The 22,454-nt window shown below is 35.4% G+C and overlaps 1 protein-coding gene across 1 annotated transcript; it reads left to right on the top strand.

The window, feature by feature from the left end:
* The first annotated feature begins 49 nt into the window (after window positions 1–49).
* On the top strand, window positions 50–21,696 carry LOC127879723 (kelch-like protein 26). Its single transcript, XM_052426734.1, has 10 exons — window positions 50–186; window positions 2,081–2,205; window positions 2,939–3,838; window positions 4,246–4,420; window positions 4,868–5,013; window positions 9,356–9,464; window positions 13,674–13,868; window positions 16,114–16,242; window positions 16,722–16,812; window positions 19,836–21,696. Coding segments are annotated over exons 1-10 (2,097 nt in total). The 5' UTR covers window positions 50–185; the 3' UTR covers window positions 20,062–21,696.
* The last annotated feature ends 758 nt before the right edge of the window (window positions 21,697–22,454 follow it).

Genomic DNA, 22,454 nt, shown 5'->3' with positions numbered 1-22,454 from the left:
TTGGTGGAGCTTGCAAATATATCATTGCTTTTACCGCCCTAGGATATCGTGGTGTGTCTGGATGAACAAATGATTTTCTTGGTTTAAGGTATGACGGCGTTTCGACAATGAGCTGATCAACAATAAATTGCGTTTTAAATAAATACTTCAATCAAAAGCTTTTGGTTAATACCGGTACGCTAAAAAGTAAGTTCCATAATTCGGTTTCTTAAAAAATTATATATATTATTATATGGCCTGTCTTGGCTATTAACTTACATTTTATTGTTCTATCCCTATATTTCGGACAAAACTATTTCGGAAGTATTGATATATTTACTGTACATGTTAATTGATTGTTACTTTTTATGAGATTTTAAAAATAAAAGACTGTTAAAATATGAGGCTGACAACAAAAAATAAGCTTTAATTTGTCCTGAAGCAATTACAGCCAATATGAAACGTGCTCTGTAAAATCTGAAAAACGACTGTCTAATTATTCTGTCTAGACAAAGCAGAAGATTGACAAAGAGTTTTGAAAACATTTTGAACTGTATATATATTTTTATGCTAGCCAATTTCTTGATCCAAAATCTTCAACGTCATAAACAGAAATAGTCATTGTTGTTAACATCAATAAATTGTATCCTTAGTGCTCCAGCAAGGCTTTGAAAATGGTGGGGTAATCTTTTGTCAAAATGGCTCAATTGCACGCAGTCATGTCATATCTTTTGCATGTTTTCAATAGAACATTTGTTATAAATATCAGTGTGTTTTTTTGTTTTGTTTTTAAGGAATATGACACATATCCATGAACTTAGGATTTAAGATTCAATTTACTTAAAATTGGATTTTATTTTGCGTATTTTCATTTATATAGCTGTATCCATAAATAAATTGATAAAACTTTCTTTGTCAAAATTAAGTTTAGTTTTTGAAACTTCAAATGAAATTTTCATTATAATACAGGAAAAAATTCAAATAAAATTCAAATTAATTAATAAATTTCATATTGAATGATAACAATCTTAATATCTGAAGATGTATAACTCTTGACTACATATCCTAGGAACACATGTTTGATCTGGTCTTGCCACATAATTTGTGAAGGGATTGGTCACTATCCTGTCTATCGCCTTTTCCCCGTACCTCGGATTCAAGAAAGGCAGCCGTTATTTAACCATTTCCCACTCAGAAGTTAATCCAAAATGGCTATGTGCAAACAGCATAAAACCAGAACAGCCTAGCTGTGAGTAACTCGCAGCCTGTTCAGGTTTTATGCTGTTTGCTGCTCATCAGTATCTAAGGATTGGAAATGAAGCCTTTGAAACTTGTAACTTTCTAAGAGACATCAAGTGCGTAAAATGCGTGTCTACATGTAAGTAGTAAGTGGTAAAGGGTTAATCAAGTTACTGATAAGTACTTAGTATTTTTGAACCAGCGAAGCAAGGACAAGTGTGAGTTGATTAAAAGTCCCCAGTGAAACCATGGAAATACTGGTAAAAACTTGCAGAGAAAAAGCCTCTGACCTGTTTTTCAAATTGAAAAACTATATTTATTTCCAGGAATGTGTATGAGCCTCATTCTTGGAAAACTGGGCTTAATGCATGTGCATAAAGTGGCATCCCAGATTAGCCTATGCATTCCTGACAGGCTAATCAGGGATGACACTTTCCGCTTAAACTGGACTTTCAATTCGAAGAGACTTTAATTGAACAATTTCACAAAATCATAAAAAAAATGCTGTCTGATAAGAAAGTGGGAATGCATAGGCTTATCTGGGAGGACACTTTACGCACAACTGATTAGCATTAAGTCCAGTTTGCCCAGAATGAGCAGCACTCTGTGAAAAGGGGGTTTAAATGCATGTGCGTAAAGTGTCGTCCTAGATTAGCCGGTGCACTTTCCGCTTTTGTAATATTTTCTGTTTAAACTTAAAGAAAGTCTCTTCTTAGAAAAATACAGTTTACTATTGAGTGGAAAGTGTCATCCCTGACTGCACAGGCTAATCTGGGACTACACTTTATCGCACATGTATTAAACCCCCTTTTCACAGAGCATGGTACATCTGTATTTGTAACATATTACTTCTTTCTATCAGTGGCAGAAGGCAGCAAGTACCTCACCTCTGGATTCTGTGAGTCTGTCCTGCAGAGCATGCATTCTTTCTTCCTAGAAGGCCAGTTCTGTGACTTCAAGGTCAAAGTTGAAGGAAAAACATTTCAGGTACTTATAATTGCTTATAATTTAAACTGTATTTGATAGTGTTGTTAATTTTTATCTTTGAAAATGAAAATGAAATAATACTCTTGTAATCTTGTAGTCAAACATATATCAGTTAGAATCTTTATGAAAAAAGGAAAATATTTATTTTAAAAAACATTTTAAAATAGCACATATTGCTGATAATGTAAATTCGTAGTAAATATTTTTCATGATTTTTTATATGTTTAAGAAAAAGCAATGCTATTTATTTAAGGAAAATGTTTTCATGTTGTAAATGTTTGTTGGTTATTAATCAATATGTCGGTACTTCCAATTAGTTTAATGTATATTTTCAATAATTTTAGGTCAGCCTAAATTAATACTATTTAAAAAAAAATGTTTAAAAATGAGTGAACTGATTATAAACAGATGTTTTTAAAAGTTAAAAGTTCAAGCTAAACCTAATTTTCTTGAAATTATCTGATGTAGTAAGTATAAATGCACACCCTTTTAAAAAAATTTTTTTTACATGTATACTGCATGTGAATTCTTGTTGATATAAACATGAGTCTTGAAGATAAAATATTATGTGCAAAAAAAGTATGGCATACGTAATCTCAAACTGAATAGCATTAATGAATTTGTTTGTAAACAATCCTGCAGTTTTGCACCTGTGTTATGTTCCCTGTTGCAGCTCCTAATTGGCTTGGAAAAAAGTCACTGAATTTCATGACTATTCTGTTTTCCCTTTCAGATTCATAAACTTGTGTTTGCAAGTTCCAGCGACTACTTTAAGGCTATGTTGTCACATGACATGATTGAAACCAGGGACGAATGCACTGAACTAAAGGGAATAACATTGAAGGGGTTTGAACCCATTTTGACGTACATTTACAAAGGTTGTCTCGCTGTTGATATAAAAAATATACAAGATGTGATGGCAGCAGCCACTTTCTTACAGATTCCTGGGGCCATAGACCTCTGTACTAAGTTTTTAAAGGAGGAATTGACCTTTGAAAATGCTTATGACCTTTTGAAAATTGGTGAAATGTTTGCAATATCATCACTGCGGGATTACTATAGAAATTATTTATTGAAGAATTTCTTGAAATTTGTTGAATCAGAAACATTCTTGAAAACTGACTCAGAAACTTTAGCAAATTACTTATCAGATGATGCCTTAGTGACTACATCTGAGAGTGTACTTTTCCATCATTGTATGCGTTGGTACGAACACGATATGAAAAACAGAGAACCTGTTGCTCACAGTGTGTTTGAGAAGGTTAGATTGAGTTCTGATGGATGGCCTCTGATTCACTTTGCAAAAGAACAAGATCTCTTTAAAACAGACAAAAAGTGTCAGGAACTCATTGAATTCCATGAACAATTCATGGAGAAAGCTACCAAACGTTATTTTCTCAGTGATAATGATAGGACCCGAGTACGTTCCTCGAGGCGTACAATCATTCAGATTGGGGGAGTGATGGAACCTGATGAGAACTACGACTCTTTCCACGACATGATCACTCAGCCTGTGAACTCACTCTGCGGATGGAACATGAATCACTATTTTCATCCAGATCTGAAGTCTTGGTTTCCACTTGGTGGCTTGAGCAACTGGATACAGCGGCTTTCACATCAGAAATTTGTTGAGGTAAACTTAAGTTAAGAATGATATTTTATATATATATATATAATATATATAATATATAACTGCATCTTCCCATTATATATTATAATTTATATTCTCAGAAACATAAGGGATAAAGTTTTTACTTGCCTTTATAAATTGGGCTCAAACAAAGGCATTTTTTTAAATTGGTCCTAAGACCTGCCATTATCACTCCAGTTTTTAAATGAATATTTATCCTAAAAATGATGCCAATCAAAAAATGTTTATGTACATGTATGCCATTTGGTTTGGTTTTATGCCATTTATGGCCAAAGAAGCTTCAGACCAGTTTGTGCATTTGCAGTCTGGTTACAGGTCTGGATTTTTACTTGGCTTCATACTGCTTAAGACCCATTTTTACATGACACAGCTCATATTTCAATGAACAGGTTAATGGTCACGGACTGATGATTGGAGGCTATGAATACCACATCGCGGACGACACAGCCAACAAGATTGCAATCAGTGACGTTAGAATGTTCTCCCCTCAACACAACTTCCAGTTCTGGGACATGCCCAGTCTCCAACATCCCAGGGCAAGGCATGCCGCCGTCTACCTCAATGGTTACTCTTATGCTTTTTTTCCATGTTGATGCGTCTCTTGTCCCTTATTTTACTGATGCTTGAAATCTAATCTACATGTATAATTGGACAAATATCTACTCATCTCCTTATTAAACAAAATAAAACACCAAAGCAAAATTAAAACCATTTCATTCCTTGACTCTAATGCTGGGTTACTTCAATTAGACCTCTAGCAAGTGATATTCATCTGGTTTTGGACATTACCGTATTTATCATATACCTCAAAATTTAATAACAATATGTGTTTTTTCTCTTTTTACCTAAATATTTAAAATAGTAAAACAGGTATAAAAAATGTAGATAAGTTATGTATATTTTCAGAAATCATAAGATTTTGCATTTTCCTCTCCATAGTTCATCATACAAAATCTTTTTTTAAATTTATTTACCATAGTTCACCAAAATACTTGAACCATGTTATTTCAGGTTTCATCTATGCAATAGCTGGTCGTGATGACAAGCAGGTGTTGAAGTCCGTAGAGAGACTGGACTGTGAGGCGGAGACCTGGAGCTATGTGCGAGCCTTACCCAGGAAGCTGTACGACCATGCTGCAGCCGTCTGTGAGGGCAAGGTAAGTTTGCTTATTGCTATGTAAGTTCTACATGAGCATTGATGTGAGATAACTGTGCTTTATGCACGGGCGTAAAGTGTCATCATTGATAAGCCCTTGCAGTTAGCACAAGCTAATCAAGGGTGATTATTTCAACTTAAATGGATTTTTTTTGCGTTTGAAGGAAGTCCCTTCTAAAGGAAATCCAATTTAGGCAGAAAGTGTCATCCCAGATAAGCCTGTGCAGACTGCACTGGCTAATCTAGGACCATAGTTTACAATCATGCATTAAGACCATTTCTCTCAGAATTTTCCAACACTTCCTCGCCAAGCTTAGTTGATCTTTATGGTTTACCACTACTACATATAAGTGTTAAATCGTATAACGTAATGTACCAATTCAATTTTTCTGTACTTCAATTTATATTTGTTTTGTACATATTCATGTTTGTTGACACTTGTTTTCTGGGTGTATACATATTGACATATATCAATACCAACAACATGTGATGTTGACAATGTAAATTGTTCAAGTGAAATTAAATGACTGTCTGTCCTTCTGTCTGTCACGTCAGTGCATGAATATACCGGTAATTATGCCGGTAGCTGACACATGCCTTATCAAATGACAAATCAGAAGTTTTGGGAGATTTGCCATAACAATTAGTTCATCACTTAAATCCACACAATTTTTGCTTTGCTTGGTAGTTTACTCACTTCTCCCCAGATTGACCAATAAGCCACTTCTACTTACTGGGCTAGCAGAGATCTTTGTGATGGCAACTAATGGATAGAAACAAGACACCAGACTTTTAGATAATTAATGTTCACATTTACCAATTAAAGTACTGCCTAGAGCAACTCTTTGCAAATGTGTTTGTGCAATATCTTTTAAAGAAGCGCTTTTTAGTCCCCTACCGGTTTCACCGGAGGGGACTTTTGGTTTGCGCTCTGTGTGTCTGTCAGTCTGTCTGTCACACTTTTCTGGATCCTGCGATAACTTGAAAAGTTCTTAATATTTTTTCATGAAACATGGATAGATGGCAATAAGGACATTATGAACGTCATTTCATTTTGTTCCTACGTCAAGAACTCTGGTTGCTATGGCAACAAATATATAAAAGAAAAAATTTAAAAATCTGACAATGGTGGAGTTTCACCGGTAGGGGACAATATTGCTTTGCAATCTCTTGTTTTATTAGGCTTTCATAATGTTGAAAAAATGTTGGATTGTTTTATTTAATATTGAATATGTTAAACTATGTATCAAATCGTTATACTGCAGTTGAAAAATAAAATCATGAAATTGGACAGGACTGCAGCCATCTTACTGGTAGTTATCATGACACTGATGTTATGTGTCACAACATATTATCAGTTTTGTTATACATATGATCTTACTTTATCTAACCTTGTACAAAATACTTGTTTTTCATTTGTCTAAACAAGGTAATGCTGACCTTTTTTAGCTCACCTGAGCACAACATGCTCATTGTGAGCTTTTGTGATTGCCTTTTGTCCGTTGTCCGTTGTGCGATGTCAACATTTGCCTTGTTCACTCTCTAGAGGCCACATTTATTGTCCAATCTTCATGAAATTTGGTCAGAAGATTGGTTTCAATGATATCTTGGATGAGTTCGAAAATGGTTACATTTGCTTAAAAAACATGGCTGCCAAGGGGCGGGGCATTTTTCCTTATATGGCTATATATGGCTATAGTAAAATCTTGTTAACACTCTAGAGGCCACATTTATTGTCTGATCTTCATGAAACTTGGTCAGAAGATTCATCCCAATAATATCTTGGACGAGTTCGAAAATGATGCCGGTTGGTTGAAAAACATGGCCCCCTGGGGGCGGGCATTTTTCCTAATATGGCTATAGTAAAACCTTCTTAACACTCTAGAGGCCACATTTATTTTCCGATCTTTATGAAACTTGCTCAGAAGATTTGTCCCACTGATATCTTTGATGAGTTTAAAAATGGTAACCTTTGCTTGAAAAACATGGCTGCCAAGGGGCGGGGCATTTTTCCTTATATGGCTATAGTAAAATCTTGTTAACACTCTAGAGGTCACATTTATTGTCCAATCTTAATGAAACATGGTCAGAAGATTTATCATAATAATATCTTGGACGAGTTCGAAAATGATGCAGGTTGGTTGAAAAACATGGCCGCCAGGGGGCGGGGCATTTTTCCTTATATGGCTGTAGTAAAACCTTGTTAACACTCTAGAAGCCACATTTATTGTCTAATCTTGATGAAATATGGTCAGAAGATTTGTCTTAATGATATCTTGGATGAGTTCGAAAATGGTTACGTTTGCTTAAATAACATGGCCGCCAAGGGGCGGGGCATTTTTCCTTATATGGCTATATAAGGCTATAGTAAAATCTTGTTAACACTCTAGAGGCCACATTTATAGTCCGATCTTCATGAAACAAGGTCAGAAGATTCATCCCAATAATATCTTGGACGAGTTCAAAAATGATGCCGGTTGGTTGAAAAACATGGCCACCACAGGGGCGGGGCTATTTTCCTTATATGGCTATAGTAAAACCTTGTTAACACTCTAGAGATCACATTTATTTTCGATCATCGTGAAACTTGGTCAGAAGATTTGTCCCAATGATATCTTGGATTATTTCGAAAATGGTTTTGGTTGCTTTTAAAACATGGCCACCAGGGGCGGGGCATTTTTCCTTATATGGCTATATATTGCTATAGTAAAACCTTGTTAACACTCTAGAGGCCACATTTATTGTCCAATCTTCATGAAATTTGGTCAGAAGATTGGTCTCAATGATATCTTGGATGAGTTCGAAAATAATTATGTTTGCTTGAAAAAAATGGCTTCCAAGGGGCGGGGCATTTTTCCTTATATGGCTATAGTAAAATCTTGTTAACACTCTAGAGGCCACATTTACTGTCTGATCTTCATGAAACTTGGTCAGAAGATTCATCCCGATAATATTTTGGATGAGTTCAAAAATGATGCCGGTTGGTTGAAAAACATGGCTGCAAGGGGGGGGGCGGGGCATTTTTCCTTATATCGCTATAGTAAAACCTTGTTAACACTCTAGAGGCCACATTCATTTTCCGAGCTTCGTGAAACTTGGTCAGAAGATTTGTCCCAATAATATCTTGTTATCTCAGGTGAGCGACTTTGGGCCTTTCAGGCCCTCTTGTTTTAAATTATTAGGTTAGAAGATTTTTCGGTAAAATTATATGATGTCATGCAGGCTTCCTGAAAAGTCCCAAAAGGTGCCTGTCAACAGGACAGGCTGCTGGAAAAGTTTGCCTGTCCGGACAAAAATTCACCTGTCCGAACAGCGCGAGTTTATAACTGAAGAATTTAGTAAAGTTTAACTCATATTTACATGTATTGCAATGTGCAGCCTGTGTATAAGTATTGGACAACTATAAGTAATTGATTTTGGAACATATAACATCAAATCATTATGTGTTCTTATGCAAATGTAACACACTGTAATTTTTCAAATATGTGATTCATTCAATATAATATGTAATTATGTAGTCAACTTGTACAAAATATACTCTTATATATTCTCCGTACAATATCAATCTTTTACCAAACTATCTGTTTTATTTTATCAAAAATAAAATGATAATGCGATATTACACTAATAAAAAGCACATTTCCGTGTTATTTTATGCGTTCCGACGATACATAAAGCAAAACATTGCTTACATATGATGATGACAACTTCAAATTTGACAATTTCGATCATTTGTATAAGCATTTTCTCCATGTGTAGTTTTTTGTTACAACCTTTGTAAATGGATAAATGGTAATAATCGGACCAATCAAATTGACGTTCTCAAAAAAACAAAACAAAGGGAGAGCACTCCTAAGAACTAGTGACGCAATAGTGTTCTTAATTACAAAAAGGCTCGAAACTAACGAAAAGAGTTATTCTAATTGGGTGTTATCGTTCTTTTGGCTAGTATGACTTTTCGGTATTAAGTCATTTTTTTGCCTGTCACAAGGACCGGCGATATTAGAAACTTCGCCGGACCGTAAAGAATTTTGCCGGACAAGACCGGAGGACCGGCCTTTTCAGGAAGCCTGGTCATGAAACTTTTGCCCTGTTGATGCTGGGGTCAGAATGGTACTTGATAAGATAAATTTGTTACATTATATCATACTGACCTTGCACAGTGTGATACATGGCCAGTTAAATAATATTTGGGGAGCATGAAGTAGACGTGTAACTAATAATATTGCGGTCTGTGAGAGTTCCTTCTAAAAGCAAGTTTTTTAAAGTTGAAGCATTAAATTTTAATCATCAATTGCCTTGTTATATTTCTGAGGCATGTGTTTGTTTGTTTTTGTGCACAGATCTATGTATCAGGCGGGATACACTCAATTGATGGGGATGCAGTGAAGACAGTGTGGTGCTATGATCCAGCAAAAAACAACTGGAACAAAAGACAAAATCTCAATTGTGGCAAGTGCTCACAGGTTTCGGAACCTGGCTTTGGAAAATATTAGCTTCTCTTCTCAAATCTCACATCCGTCTGTCTGTCTGTCTGTTGGTGTCTCTGTAGATGAAAAGATGTTGGGAGATATACTCTTACACTGTTCAACCACATGCAACATTGAAACTTGCTCTTTCATTATATATCCATTAACATTTTATGTTCCTATGTTAGAAATAACCAAAATATTCACCTTTTTAACCAGGTTTTCCGAAGGAAAAAACTGGTTATTAGATTGGCGAATGCGGGCGGGCTGGCGGGCTGGCTGGCGGGCGGGCGGAACAAGCTTGTCCGGGCCATAACTATGTCGTTCATTGTCAGATTTTAATATCATTTGGCACATTTGTTCACCATCATTGGACGGTGTGTCGCGCGAAATAATTACGTCGATATCTCCAAGGTCAAGGTCAAACTTTGAGTTCAAAGGTCAAAACTGGCCATAAATGAGCTTGTCCTTGCCATAACTATGTCATTCATTGTGAGATTTTAAAATCATTTGGCACATTTGTTCACCATCATGGGACGGTGTGTCGCGCGAAATAATTACATCGATATCTCCAAGGTCAAGGTCACACTTTGAGTTCAAAGGTCAAAAATGGCCATAAATGAGCTTGTCCTGGCCATAACTATGTCATTCATTGTGAGATTTTAAAATCATTTGGCACATTTGTTCACCATCATGGGACGGTGTGTCGCACGAAAGAATCACATCAATATCTCCAATGTCAAGGTCGCCACGACTAAAAATAGATTTTTTTTTAAAACAAACTTACAAAGGGGGTTAATTTTGTTTGTTCATTTCAAAAGTTCAGTTTGAGTTTTCTCCCTTTATCAGATTTTTTTCACAATGAAAACCTGGTTTTGTGACAATTTTGTCCCTTGTTTAAACTTACAAATTCTATTATATTATGCCCATTGATTTTTTTTAAATTTAATTATTGAAAATTAAAATAGGATTCGACTTGAATACTCGGTGAAAGTGCAGTGCACAAGAACCATCACAATTGCTCCCTTATTTTTATTCCTTTTTATGCCCCCTTTCAAAGAAAAGGGGGTATATAGTTTTCACACTGTCAGTCTGTCACACTTTTCGTGTTCGCTCTCTAATTCAAATAGTTCTCATCCAATCTTTACGAAACTTGGTCAGAAGTTGTATCTAGACAATATCTAGGTCAGGTTCAAATATGGGTCATGCCGGGTCAAAAACTAGGTCAAGGGGTCGAAAAAACAAATACAAGGGAAGTAATAAGCTTCAAATGGACATAATTATGTGACCTGCCAAATTATATATTTTTGTTAAATAAATCAAAGCGACACAGTAGGCGGCATTGTGTTTCTGACAACACATCGTGGTTAAAGGTCAAGGTCATCCTTTAATGACTAAGGTCAAAAATACAAATCCAAGGGAAGTAATAAGCTTTAAAGGGAGATAATTATTCAATATTGAACATAGCAACTTGATATTTGGCATGCATGTGTATCTCATGGAGCTGCACATTTTGAGTGGTGAATCTACAGTCACAGTAGTGGCTTTTAATTATTTGCTCCTAAAAATAGATAATTGTAAGAGACAATTATTTTCAAGGGAAGTAATTTATATAATTATAAATCTCACATTATTTATTTTCTTACCAAGAATTTAAGTTCTTTTCACAGTTACTGTACAGATTTTTATTTTTATTATATATAACTCAAATGATTGATTTGTCAAAGTTTTTTTTTTAATGATATAATTATCATTTCTTTCCTGTACTAATTTGTGAATGGTAGGGTTCATGACATACCTGTGAACTTATGTCCATAGATACATGATGAACTCTGGCTATGATCTCTTTGATAAACCACAGGCCTTGGTTGTCAGTGATGCCTGACTTGGTCATTTTTGACTGTCTACAGACCCCCCCCCCCCCCCCCCCAAGGTTGGATTGGACAAAATCAAAGGGAAGTAATAAGCTTTAAAGATTTCTATACCTGCCAAATGATAAATAGAAATTTTATTTCAAAGCGGCGCAGTAGGGGGTATTGTGTTTCTGACGAACACATCTCTTGTTTGATTACTATGATGATGATGACTATAATTTTGTCTGTCCAATCAGTTGAAAAACATGGCCGCCAGTGGGCGTGGGCAGTTTTCCTTATTTGGCTAAAGAGAAACCTTGTAAACACATTAGAGGGCAAATTTCTTGTCCGATCTTCATGAAACTTGTTCAGAAGATTTTTCCCAATAATACCTCGATCGAGATCGAAACTGGGTCATGCTGGGTTAAAAACTAGGGCACTAGGTAAAAAAAAGAAAAACCTTGTAAACACTGTAGAAGTCATATTTCATGCCCAATCTTCATGTAACTTTGTCAAAATGTTTGTCTTAATGATATGTTGGCTGAGTTAGAAAGTGGTTCCGGTCTGTTGAAAAACATGGCCGCCAGTGGGCGGGGCAGTTTTCCTTATTTGGCTATATAGAAACCTTGTAAACACTCTAGAGGCCACATTTCTTGTCCAATCTTCATGAAACTTTGTCAGAAGATTTGTCCCAATGATATATCGATTGACTTCGAAACTGGCTCATGCTGGATCAAAAACTAGGTCACTAGGTCAAAAAAAAAGAAAAACATTGTAAACACATTTCACGCCCAATCTTAATGTAACTTTGTCAAAATGTTTGTCTTAATAATATGTTAGTTGAGTATACAAAATCCTTGTTAACACTCTACAGGTCACAATTTTGTTTCAGATTTTATGAATCTTGGTCATAATATTTATTTTTGTAAGCAAAGTTTGATGTTTGGTCAAGAGAGGTCAAAATATAGGTCACCAGGTCAAATCTTACAAAAACCTCGTAAACACTCCATTCGCCACAGTTTTAGTTCAATATAGATGAAACTTTATCAGGATGTTTGTATGGACAATATCTAGGTCAAGTTTGACGTTTGGTAATGTGGGGACAAAATCTAGGTTGTGGGGTCTAATCTTACAAAAATCTTGTAAACACACAAGAGGCCATAGTTTTGGTCCAATAATGATGATACTTTACCAGGATGTTTTTCTTGATGATATCTAGTAGACTAGGCAAAGTTTGACATTGGGTCATGTGGGGTCAAAATCTTGGTCACTAGGTCCAAATCTTACAAAAACCTTGTAAACACTTGTAGAATTAGGATTACTTGCAAATGTTTGCATTGCAAAAGACCCATGCAAATGGACAGTACTCAATCAGAATTAATCATACGCTCACACTGCAAAAGTAAACAGAAGAGAACAAATTTATTATGCTCTAGAGTACTGAATTTTCAACTAAGCAATGAACAAGGCCTTGTAAAAAAAGGTGAGTGAACTAGGGCCATCTCGGCCCTCTTGTTCAAATAACTTGTTAAAACATTTTTTCATAAGAATTTCAAATAGAGCATTATAGACAGATTTTTTTGCTGCTTATGGCAATGTGAAATACATCAGAATTACTTTATATACATGTAATAAGCCTGTGTTCTTGTAAAAAAAAATCTTGTGTACTGCACAGTTATTCTTAACGCAACGTGAAATTTTGCCACCGATTTCAGGCGTATTCAAGGATTTATTCTTATACTTTAAGATATCGGCATAAACTGCAAGAAAAACTGTCTTTTATGCTCTATTTTTTTTTGCAAATGTATTTCAATAACTTGAGATATTAAAAAAAATTAGTTCTTAACGGTGTGTTTACATTCTGTCCAGCCCGTGTGTAAACCCCTGAAAACCCGTTGATTCTGCACCCTGTTATTGTATTGACAGTATGTGTAGTGTTAAAGGGCCAAAAATCTTGTTTCCATATTTTAAGTTGTATATATATTAATGTTAATACTTTAATGTTGTCCAGAGCATATGTTAAAAATTATAAGAAGTATAAACGTGTAACTTAATATGTTTGTACACCTCAATGATGGGAAGTCCAGTACATAACAGCCATTACTGCTGTCATAATTTTGCAGTTTTGTCCTTTTTGAATGTTCATGCTAAATTTTTTGTTCAGGGCATATCTTGAATATTATATTAGGTATGAAACTTAATCTGTAAGAAGCTTGCATTTTTGGGAAACTATTTATTAAAATTGAACTGCACAGGCTTATGTGGAATGCTGCTATCACACAAGCATAAAGCCCTGTTTACCAAAAGCACAACTCAATGATATCCTTAAAATATTCCAGCGAGAGCAGGTCACGGCATGGTGTGCCTGGAGGGCCATCTGTATGTGTGTGGGGGCTACAACGGACAGAGGGACGTGTCACACAACAGCGGCAACCTCCGCTGCCTGGTCTCTGTTGAAATGTATGATGTGAAAACCAATGTGTGGACCAAGCTGACCACCATGAGACAAGGAATTGCCTTCTTTGAAATAACAGGTACTTAGTACTCGTATTGAATAAACATATATGGATTTTTCTTTCTTCGAAAACCAGTATTTCAGTGTAAGATTGTCATACATTTCAGTGTAAGATGGATATACATTTCAGTGTTAGATGGTCATCCATTTCACTGTAAGATGGTCATATATGTCAGTGTTAGATGGTCATACATTTCATTGTTAGATGGTCATACATTCAGGGCTATAGATAACAAGCGTATTTGTGTTATTACGCATTTAAAATAACCAAAAACGTAATTAAATTCAAAATAAAGCGTACAAAAACGCAAATACAAATTTAATAACGTAATTCCCGTAAAAAACCTTGCGTCACAAAACGCAATTCTTACGAACCCCGTGCATATTTTTTGGACTGGTTATTTTCAGTACAAAAATGTACTGGAAAGTTTATTATGCCGTCCTATGTAGAAAAGGTGACAGTCTACAGTTTTTCTTGAAAATCACCAGGCCGACAAACACTGGTTTGCAAAACACCCTCAAAACATTGCCTTCAGTCACAACCTGAAAATAGATTCAGACAATATTCAGTGCAGCTCATCTACAGCTTGAAAATAAAGCACAAAACAATGCAAAAAAGCTCTTTTAATAGATATCTGGGGTAAAATAGCCTTTGGGGGTCTCGGAACTTGCATGTAAAAAATTTTTTTTAGATAAACATGGCAATCACATTTATCTTTCCGGGTAAGAATACGCACACAGTCGACAACATGCTTTGCACAATCACAGCAAATGCTTTAAAACTGAGCCAAACAAATGGGTCATTACCATTGAACTTTTTGCACTGCTAGTTTATTTAAACCCACAGTTGAAATCTGTGAAATGTCAGCTGCTTCAAGCAGGAAGTACATGTGTTTACTTCTCACTGAGCATGTGCAGAATGTTGACGAAAATCCAGGTCACTTAGTTTCGAATTACTGAAAACAAGTGAAATTACTAGAATTTTGACCATTTATACTTACATTTTAGTTTCTCGAGTCAAAAAACTAATTTTTTTAGGCCATACACCTTAAATTCAGGAAATTGACCGGGGCCAATGTGTAAACAGGGCTAAAAAAACAGTTGACTGCCTCCAAAGAAGGCAGTCTTTCCAGCTGTTATCAATCTTTGGAGTATTATTGTCATTATTAATAGACCCATCCGATTTCTACTTTCATTTTCAAGGTATTCAGCTCAAAATGACCCAAAATCGGGGTGCATCGCTTTAAACAGTCATAACTTCATCAATTTTGCAGCGATTTTCACGAACTCGGTCTTATTCAACGCAAAAATGAATGAACTTTGATCAGAAATTCAGTAATTAATTGTTGTTATGTACAAATACCTTTTTGAATTACATTTGTATAAATAATATAGTAACCTTAGTAGATTTTTATTATATTATAAATGTCATTCCCTAAATTACCCAATTGAATAAAAAACCGGGGGTGAAATACCCAATTAAGCTCAAAAGTAGGGGGTGAAATTTTTTGCTAAAACTCTTGAATTTACAAAACCCCTATTGTTGTCAAAAACAGGGGTTGATTACCCAATATACCCCAAAAGTTATCTATAGCCCTGTACATGTCAGTGTTAGATGGTCATACATTTCAGTGTAAGATGGTCATACATTTCAGTGTTAGATGGTCATAAATTTCAGTGTTAGATGGTCATACATTTAAGAGTTAGATGGTCATACATGTCAGTGTTAGATGGTCATGCATTTCAGTGTTGGATGCTCATACATTTCAGTGATGGTCATGCATTTCAGTGTTAGATGGTCATACATTTTAGTGATGGTCATGCATTTCAGTGTTAGATGGTCATGCATTTCAGTGATGGTCATATATTTCAGTGTCAGATGGTCATACATTTCAGTGTTAGATGGTCATACATTTCAGTGTTAGATGGTCATACATTTCAGTGTTAGATGGTCATACATTTCAGTGTTAGATGGTCATACATTTCAGTGTTAGATGGTCATACATTTCAGTGTTAGATGGTCATACATTTCAGTGTTAGATGGTCATACATTTTAGTGTTAGATGGTCATACATTTCAGTGTTAGATGGTCATATATTTCAGTGTTAGATGGTCATATATTTCAGTGTTAGATGGTCATACATTTCAGTGTTAGATGGTCATACATTTCAGTGTTAGATGGTCATACATTTCAGTGTTAGATGGTCATATATTTCAGTGTTAGATGGTCATATATTTCAGTGTTAGATGGTCATATATTTCAGTGTTAGATGGTCGTATCCTAGTGATGGGAGGTGTAGACACAGCGGGGCGCCTTACTCAGTACATGCACGAGTTCAATGCCACCAAAAACAAGTGGACAGTGTTTGGGGAGCTACCGCGACCATTGAAGAGTAAGTCAGGCCTGGTCATTGTTGTTGTGTCAAAAGCTTTGTGAAAGCTTTAGTCTGCACAGGATAATCAGGAACAACACTTAAACTTTGTTTTCGTTTTGAAAGGATTCTTTAAACCAAAATATCCATAAAAGCTTTAAGTTTTGTCCCTGTTTAGCCTTTGCAGACTGTACACTAGAATGTAGCCAATTTTATGCCAGAAGCATAAAATCTTTTAATGTTGTGGTTGACATTGAACTCAAATCATGTCACCACCATCAAGATGTGCTAGTCATCATTCCCATGCCTAATGATCCACTCTTGCCAGGGTTATGCACCCTTGAACATAGTCATGGGCAGGTCTGCTGTGCCAAAGACAAAGTGGTCTTGGGTAATTTTAGTTCTGATTTTCCTGTATTGTAAGTAGAGATTCATTGTCTCTGGTAGTAGTTGAAGGTGCATAGCCTTATTATACTTATCTTTGGCATTTTGTTCACTAGATGCAAGCTGTGGAGCTGTGGTCATAAAGCTGACTGATACTGGCTGCATGGAGGATGAAACAGACGAGTTTGTACAGCGCTATACAGAAATGTAAGTGTAGAACTTAGTACGTTATAAACACTTATGTAAGGTTAATACAGTTGATTTTTTAGCTCGGCGTTTTCGGAAAAACCCGTGTATTGTCATAGCCAGCTCATTGTGTCGTCCGACGTCTGCCGTCTGCTTCGTGCTAAAACCTTAACATTAGCTCTAAAATCAAAGTACATCCACCTACAACTTTGAAACTTCATATATAGATGCACCTTGATTAGTTCTACATGACACATCCATTTTGGGGTCACTAGGTCAAAGGTCATTGTGACCTCTAAAAAAAATCAAAAAAATCTGACAAGCTTTCATTTATTCAAAACTGCACCTGTAGCCGAGCATGGCACCTGTTATGTGGTGGTCTTGTTGATTTACTGATTCTCACTTTTTAAGGCCTATACAGATTATTTTTGTTACATTTTTGTGCAAGTTGCAATCAATTTATTAATTGTAAGTAAATGAATTGACTTATTGGTAATTATGCCCCCCTTCCAAGATGAGGGGTATATTGTTTTGCACATGTCGGTCTGTCCGTCCACCTGATGGTTTTCGGATAATAACTCAAGAACCTTTAGGCCTAGGATCATGAAACTTCAAAGGTACATTGATCATGACTTGTAGATAACCCCTATTGATTTTGAGGTCACTAGGTCAAAGTTCAAGGTCACAGTGACTTGAAGTAGTAAAATGGTTTTCCGATGATAACTCAAGAACGCTTATGCCTAGGATTATAAACTTCATAGGTACATTGATCATGACTCGCAGATGACCCCTATTGATTTTCAGGTCACTAGGTCAAAGGTCAAGGTCACAGTGACTTGAAATAGAAAAATGGTTTCCGGATGATAACTCAAGAATGCTTACGCCTAGGATCATGAAACTTTATAGGTACTTTGATCATGACTGGCATATGACCCCTATTGATTTTCAGGTCACTAGGTCAAAAGTCAAGGTCACAGTGACTCGAAACAGTTAAATGGTTTCCGGATGAAAACTCAAGAACGCTTACGCCTAGGATCACGAAATTTCATAGGTACATTGATCATGACTCGCAGATGACCCTTATTGATTTTCAGGTCACTAGGTCAAAGGTCAAGGTCACAGTGACTGGACACAGTAAAATGGTTTCCGGATGATAAATCAAGGATGCTCATGCCTAGGATCATGAAACTTCATAGGAACATTGATCATGACTGGCAGATGACCCTTATTGATTGTCAGGTCACTAGGTCAAAGGTCAAGGTCACAGAGACTTGAAACAGTAAAATGGTTTCCGGATGATAACTAAAGAATGCTTATGCCTATGATCATGAAACTTCATAGGTACATTGATCATGACTGGCAGATGACCCATATTGATTTTCACTAGGTCAAAGGTCAAGGTCACAGTGACTTGAAATAGTAAAATGGTTTCCGGATGATAACTCAAGAATGCTTACGGCTAGGATCATGAAACTTCATAGGTACATTCATATTGACTGGCAGATGACCCCTATTAATTTTCAGGTAAGTAGGTCAAAGGTCAAGTTCACAGTGACTCAAAACAGAAAATTGGTTTCCTGATGATAACTCAAGAATAATTAGGCCTAGGAACATGAAACTTCATAGGTACATTGATCATGACTGGCAGATGACCCCTTCTGATTTTCAGGTCACTAGGTCAAAGGTAAAGGTCACAGTGACAAAAACTTATTCACACAATGGCTGCCACTACAACTGACAGCCCATATGGGGGGCATGTATGTTTTACAAATAGCCCTTGTTTAGCTTATAGGTTTGTGTGAAACAAACAAGTGACAATAAACTTTGCTTAAATTTTATTGAAGGATGCCTTACTTCTTCCTTTAGGTTTATAAGTTGACCTCTTAGAAATAACATGTAATTCAAATCTGTGCACTTAACTGGATCCTGCGACATTTTTTTCTTTTAAAATTATTTGTAATGTATCGGTGGATGTTTTTTTAAGTAACTATCTGTAATAGTACAAGTTATGCAAACACAAAATACTCATATTTCTCCAGAAAATGCAGAAAAAAAATACAAATGTGAAGTAATCAAAATATATATTGGCTATTCGGTATGTTGCAATACTGACATTCACCAGGTACTGTAAACGTATAGAAATTCGTCGGTATGAAATTTCGTGGTTTAATAAAAAACAACTTATTCGTTGACACGTAATTTCGTGGATTTCAAATTTTTCGGGGAATATTGACAGTTATAATAAACTTTTCAACCAGAGTAATAACGAAGAATAATCTGCTAATGTGTGTTGACAGCAAGGCTTGTGATTAATGTGCACTGAAGCATGAAAGTGTTGCCGATAATTGTCGATAAGAGCGAATAAGCGGCGATCTTGTGGGTCCCCGCTCGCTAATTGCCATCAATGTTGTTTTTACAATATTTGCAATTCTCTGCTCAATCGGTCCCCTAGTAGTAACAATTGAGTAATAAGGTCCCCAAAATACAGGTGTGAAAACCGTTATGTCTCTTTTAGCTTTAATTGGCACTAATTGACATATGTGATAAATCTGCAAACTGTTAATTTGACGACGTCACGTAAAAGAGAACAATCGTTGATGTACAGTTTAAATTCCGTGCTTGATTTAAAAAGTATTATTACCCAAACACTTATCAAGAAAACAACATATTGTATTACCTAGCATATCTCAACCAAGTATCTCAGATAACCGAAAACAATAGAGAATGTCGACAATGACATTCAGAAAGGACCGATTTCGGATTAAAAATGTGAAAATAATCGTTGGTACTTGATTTCGTGGTTCAGCGGAACAACTAAATCCACGAAAATACGTACCACACGAAATTTAATGGTTTTACAGTATATCATTTATATGCACAAACATTTCTTATTGAACTTTTCCTGTAACATAGTTGTACATTTAACATCTATGAAGGAGATTTGAGATTCTGGACTTCAGCTCGTCACACGCTAATCTGGGACGACACTTTACGCACATGCATTTAGCCCCGTTTTCCCAGATCGCGGCTCATTTCTCGTGCAGGTTTGATGATCACCAGCTGGCACATATGTCTGAGCAGGAGAGACTGGACAGGGAGCTGGCCATGAGAATGATGGAGAACTTTGACCCTGGCGACTATCTCCTTGACGACGATGAGGACGAGGATTATGATGATGAGTATGGTGACATGTACTATGGTGACATAGGTTGCGTTGACGACTTTGGCGACTTAGGCGTCCAACTAAACAACGATGAGGACGAGGATTAGGATGATGAGTATGGTGACATGTACTATGGTGACATGGGTTGAACTGAGCTCAATGAAATATGCCCTGCACTGGTATATTTTCAATAAGCTGTCCCTGATTCTTATATTAGTAGTGGCAGGTTTAAAGGAAATTGTCAACAGATTTTCTTATTTTTGAAGTGTTATTAAAAATGTTTACTAAACAATCTTATTTTTTTATAATCTTTACTTATTAGGAAAGAAAAATAGTTAAATAAAAAAAAATGTCTTCCCTGAAATTTGAACCAGGGACCTCTGGAAGCAAAAGTTCTTTTATAACATATATTGTTTGCTGAACATAATATTTCTGTTTGTGTAACAATTTTGGGGTGTTTTTTATCGTGTTGAATGAGACTTTATTTTTTAACACAATGCGAACTTGTTAATACATGTAACTATATTGTTTGAAAAAAATATGAACAAATATTGACATGATTATTGTACATGTAATGTGTTTTTCCTGATGGCTGATGATAGTATGAGAATGGTTGTTGTTAGTGAATAAATGTCTGTTAAAGTCGTTATTTATAACTGAATATGTGTAAAAATATACATGTACTTAAATTCAGTCGATTGTGTGAAAATATTGATTTTTTTATGTTCCCGAAAGAGGGCATATAGTGATTGGACTGTCCGTCTGTCCATCTTTCCCTCACACTTCGCGTTTAGGTTTCTGCGTTTAGGTTTCAAAAATTCTCATAACTTTTATGTCCCTTCAGATAGCAACTTGATATTTGGCATGCATGTGTATCTCATGGAGCTGCACATTTTGAGTGGTAAAAGTTTAAGGTCATCTTTCAAGGTCAAAGGTAAAAAAAAAAATACAAGAGAAGTAATAAGCTTCAAAGGGAGATAATTATCTGTACCTGCCAAATAATAAAAAACAATAAATCAAAGTGGCGCAGTAGGGGGCATTGTGTTTCTGACAAACACATCTCTTGTTTACTTATTAATTATTGTTTGTGAAATGTTTGCATATGTTAAATTATGAATTATTATTAGTGATAACGAAAATGGTTAGTTAAGAAATATTTTATTAAAACTTTTTTAACAGATTGATTTAGTATTATTGTTAATCAATATAACGATTTACATTTTTTTATTACTTATTGAAAAATGGGAACGTCTGTTTTACACCAGTTCCATTTATATTTAAATTTTGCTGAATTAGCAAGCATTATATGTTATTATAGCTTCAGTTTAAGTTTACATTTTATAGATCTTTTTAGGGACTTAAAGGTGACATTTCGTATTAGAAAAGAAAAAACAAAACTAATTTGGTTAATTGTGGTTCATGTGTTACCATGATATAATCTGATACATACCGTAATTTGTTATCTTAAACTTTATATGTAATACAAAAATGTATAATGATTTTATAAAAGAGTTGGATTAAAATCATGTTTTGTATACCGGTATGCAAGAACTACATTAGCTTTGGAATGAAACCCAAAGCCACTATCCCATTGTTAATGGCATTATTACAAGATAAAGATGTACAATAGTGTTTTTATTGATATTCTTGAGTTTATGATACTACGTTTTTGTCTACAATTACTGTATTAACAGAATGCTTCAACGATTCATGTATCACATTTAATAAAAAATTGAATGAAATTCTGTTATTTCTTTATTTATAAGCCATTAAAAATAAAATGTGTTCATTACTTACCATCGTCGCAATGTGCAAAATGCCCATGGCATCTGGTAAATTGATTAATTTATCTGTATTTAAAAAAAAGTGTCAACAAAAAATTATGCTGCAAATAATCACCAACAAAACAGCAGTCATCTACCTGGATAATGTTGTTGGGGAAAGAGCAGGATCTCCATGTAAGTGTTATTAAAGATCTGTAAACACTGCCCAATACTTACTATATACAAACTTCCAACAACAAAACGAGCCATACAAAGGTTTATTACAATAGGAAAACCCTAAACAAGTAATATTCTTGTTAATACAAACATTTTGCCACTTTTCAGCATCTAAAAATCGTTTCACTACCGTATATGGTCTTGTTTTGTTTTATGGATGATCTCGAGTCTGGATCGGCTTCATTTTGCGTTAATATGCATAATTTATGCAAGCTATCCTAGAAATCTGCAGCTGCGTCATGAAATTCCGAAATTCAACAGTGTTTACAAACTGTTTGTGGACCAAATGTTTGTGTCGCCTTCAGTAAGTAAAGAAGTTTAGCCTTTGATATGTTCATACTTGTATAACTATTTAATATTCTGACTTTCCTGATTTTTCATTTGAACTACATCATGCTTCTGACGCTGCCTGATGGCAATCACACGTTCATTCATAAATGTTCGAATTCAATGCGGTAAATTGGAATATATTGTCTAACGAAAAATACAAACAATCATTT

The sequence above is a fragment of the Dreissena polymorpha genome, chromosome 4 (genome assembly GCF_020536995.1).
Source record: "Dreissena polymorpha isolate Duluth1 chromosome 4, UMN_Dpol_1.0, whole genome shotgun sequence".
Lineage (NCBI taxonomy): Eukaryota > Metazoa > Mollusca > Bivalvia > Myida > Dreissenidae > Dreissena > Dreissena polymorpha.
Note: the sequence above shows the minus strand (reverse complement) of the source record. Positions and strands in the feature narration are given on the sequence as shown.

What these genes read in the sequence shown, in the direction of transcription:
- LOC127879723 (XM_052426734.1), top strand. An exon ending in TTGAAGGAAAAACATTTCAG is followed by an intron (nt 2,206 to 2,938) that starts GTACTTATAATT and finishes TTTCCCTTTCAG; the next exon opens with ATTCATAAACTTGTGTTTGC. An exon ending in GCTACCGCGACCATTGAAGA is followed by an intron (nt 16,243 to 16,721) that starts GTAAGTCAGGCC and finishes TTTGTTCACTAG; the next exon opens with ATGCAAGCTGTGGAGCTGTG.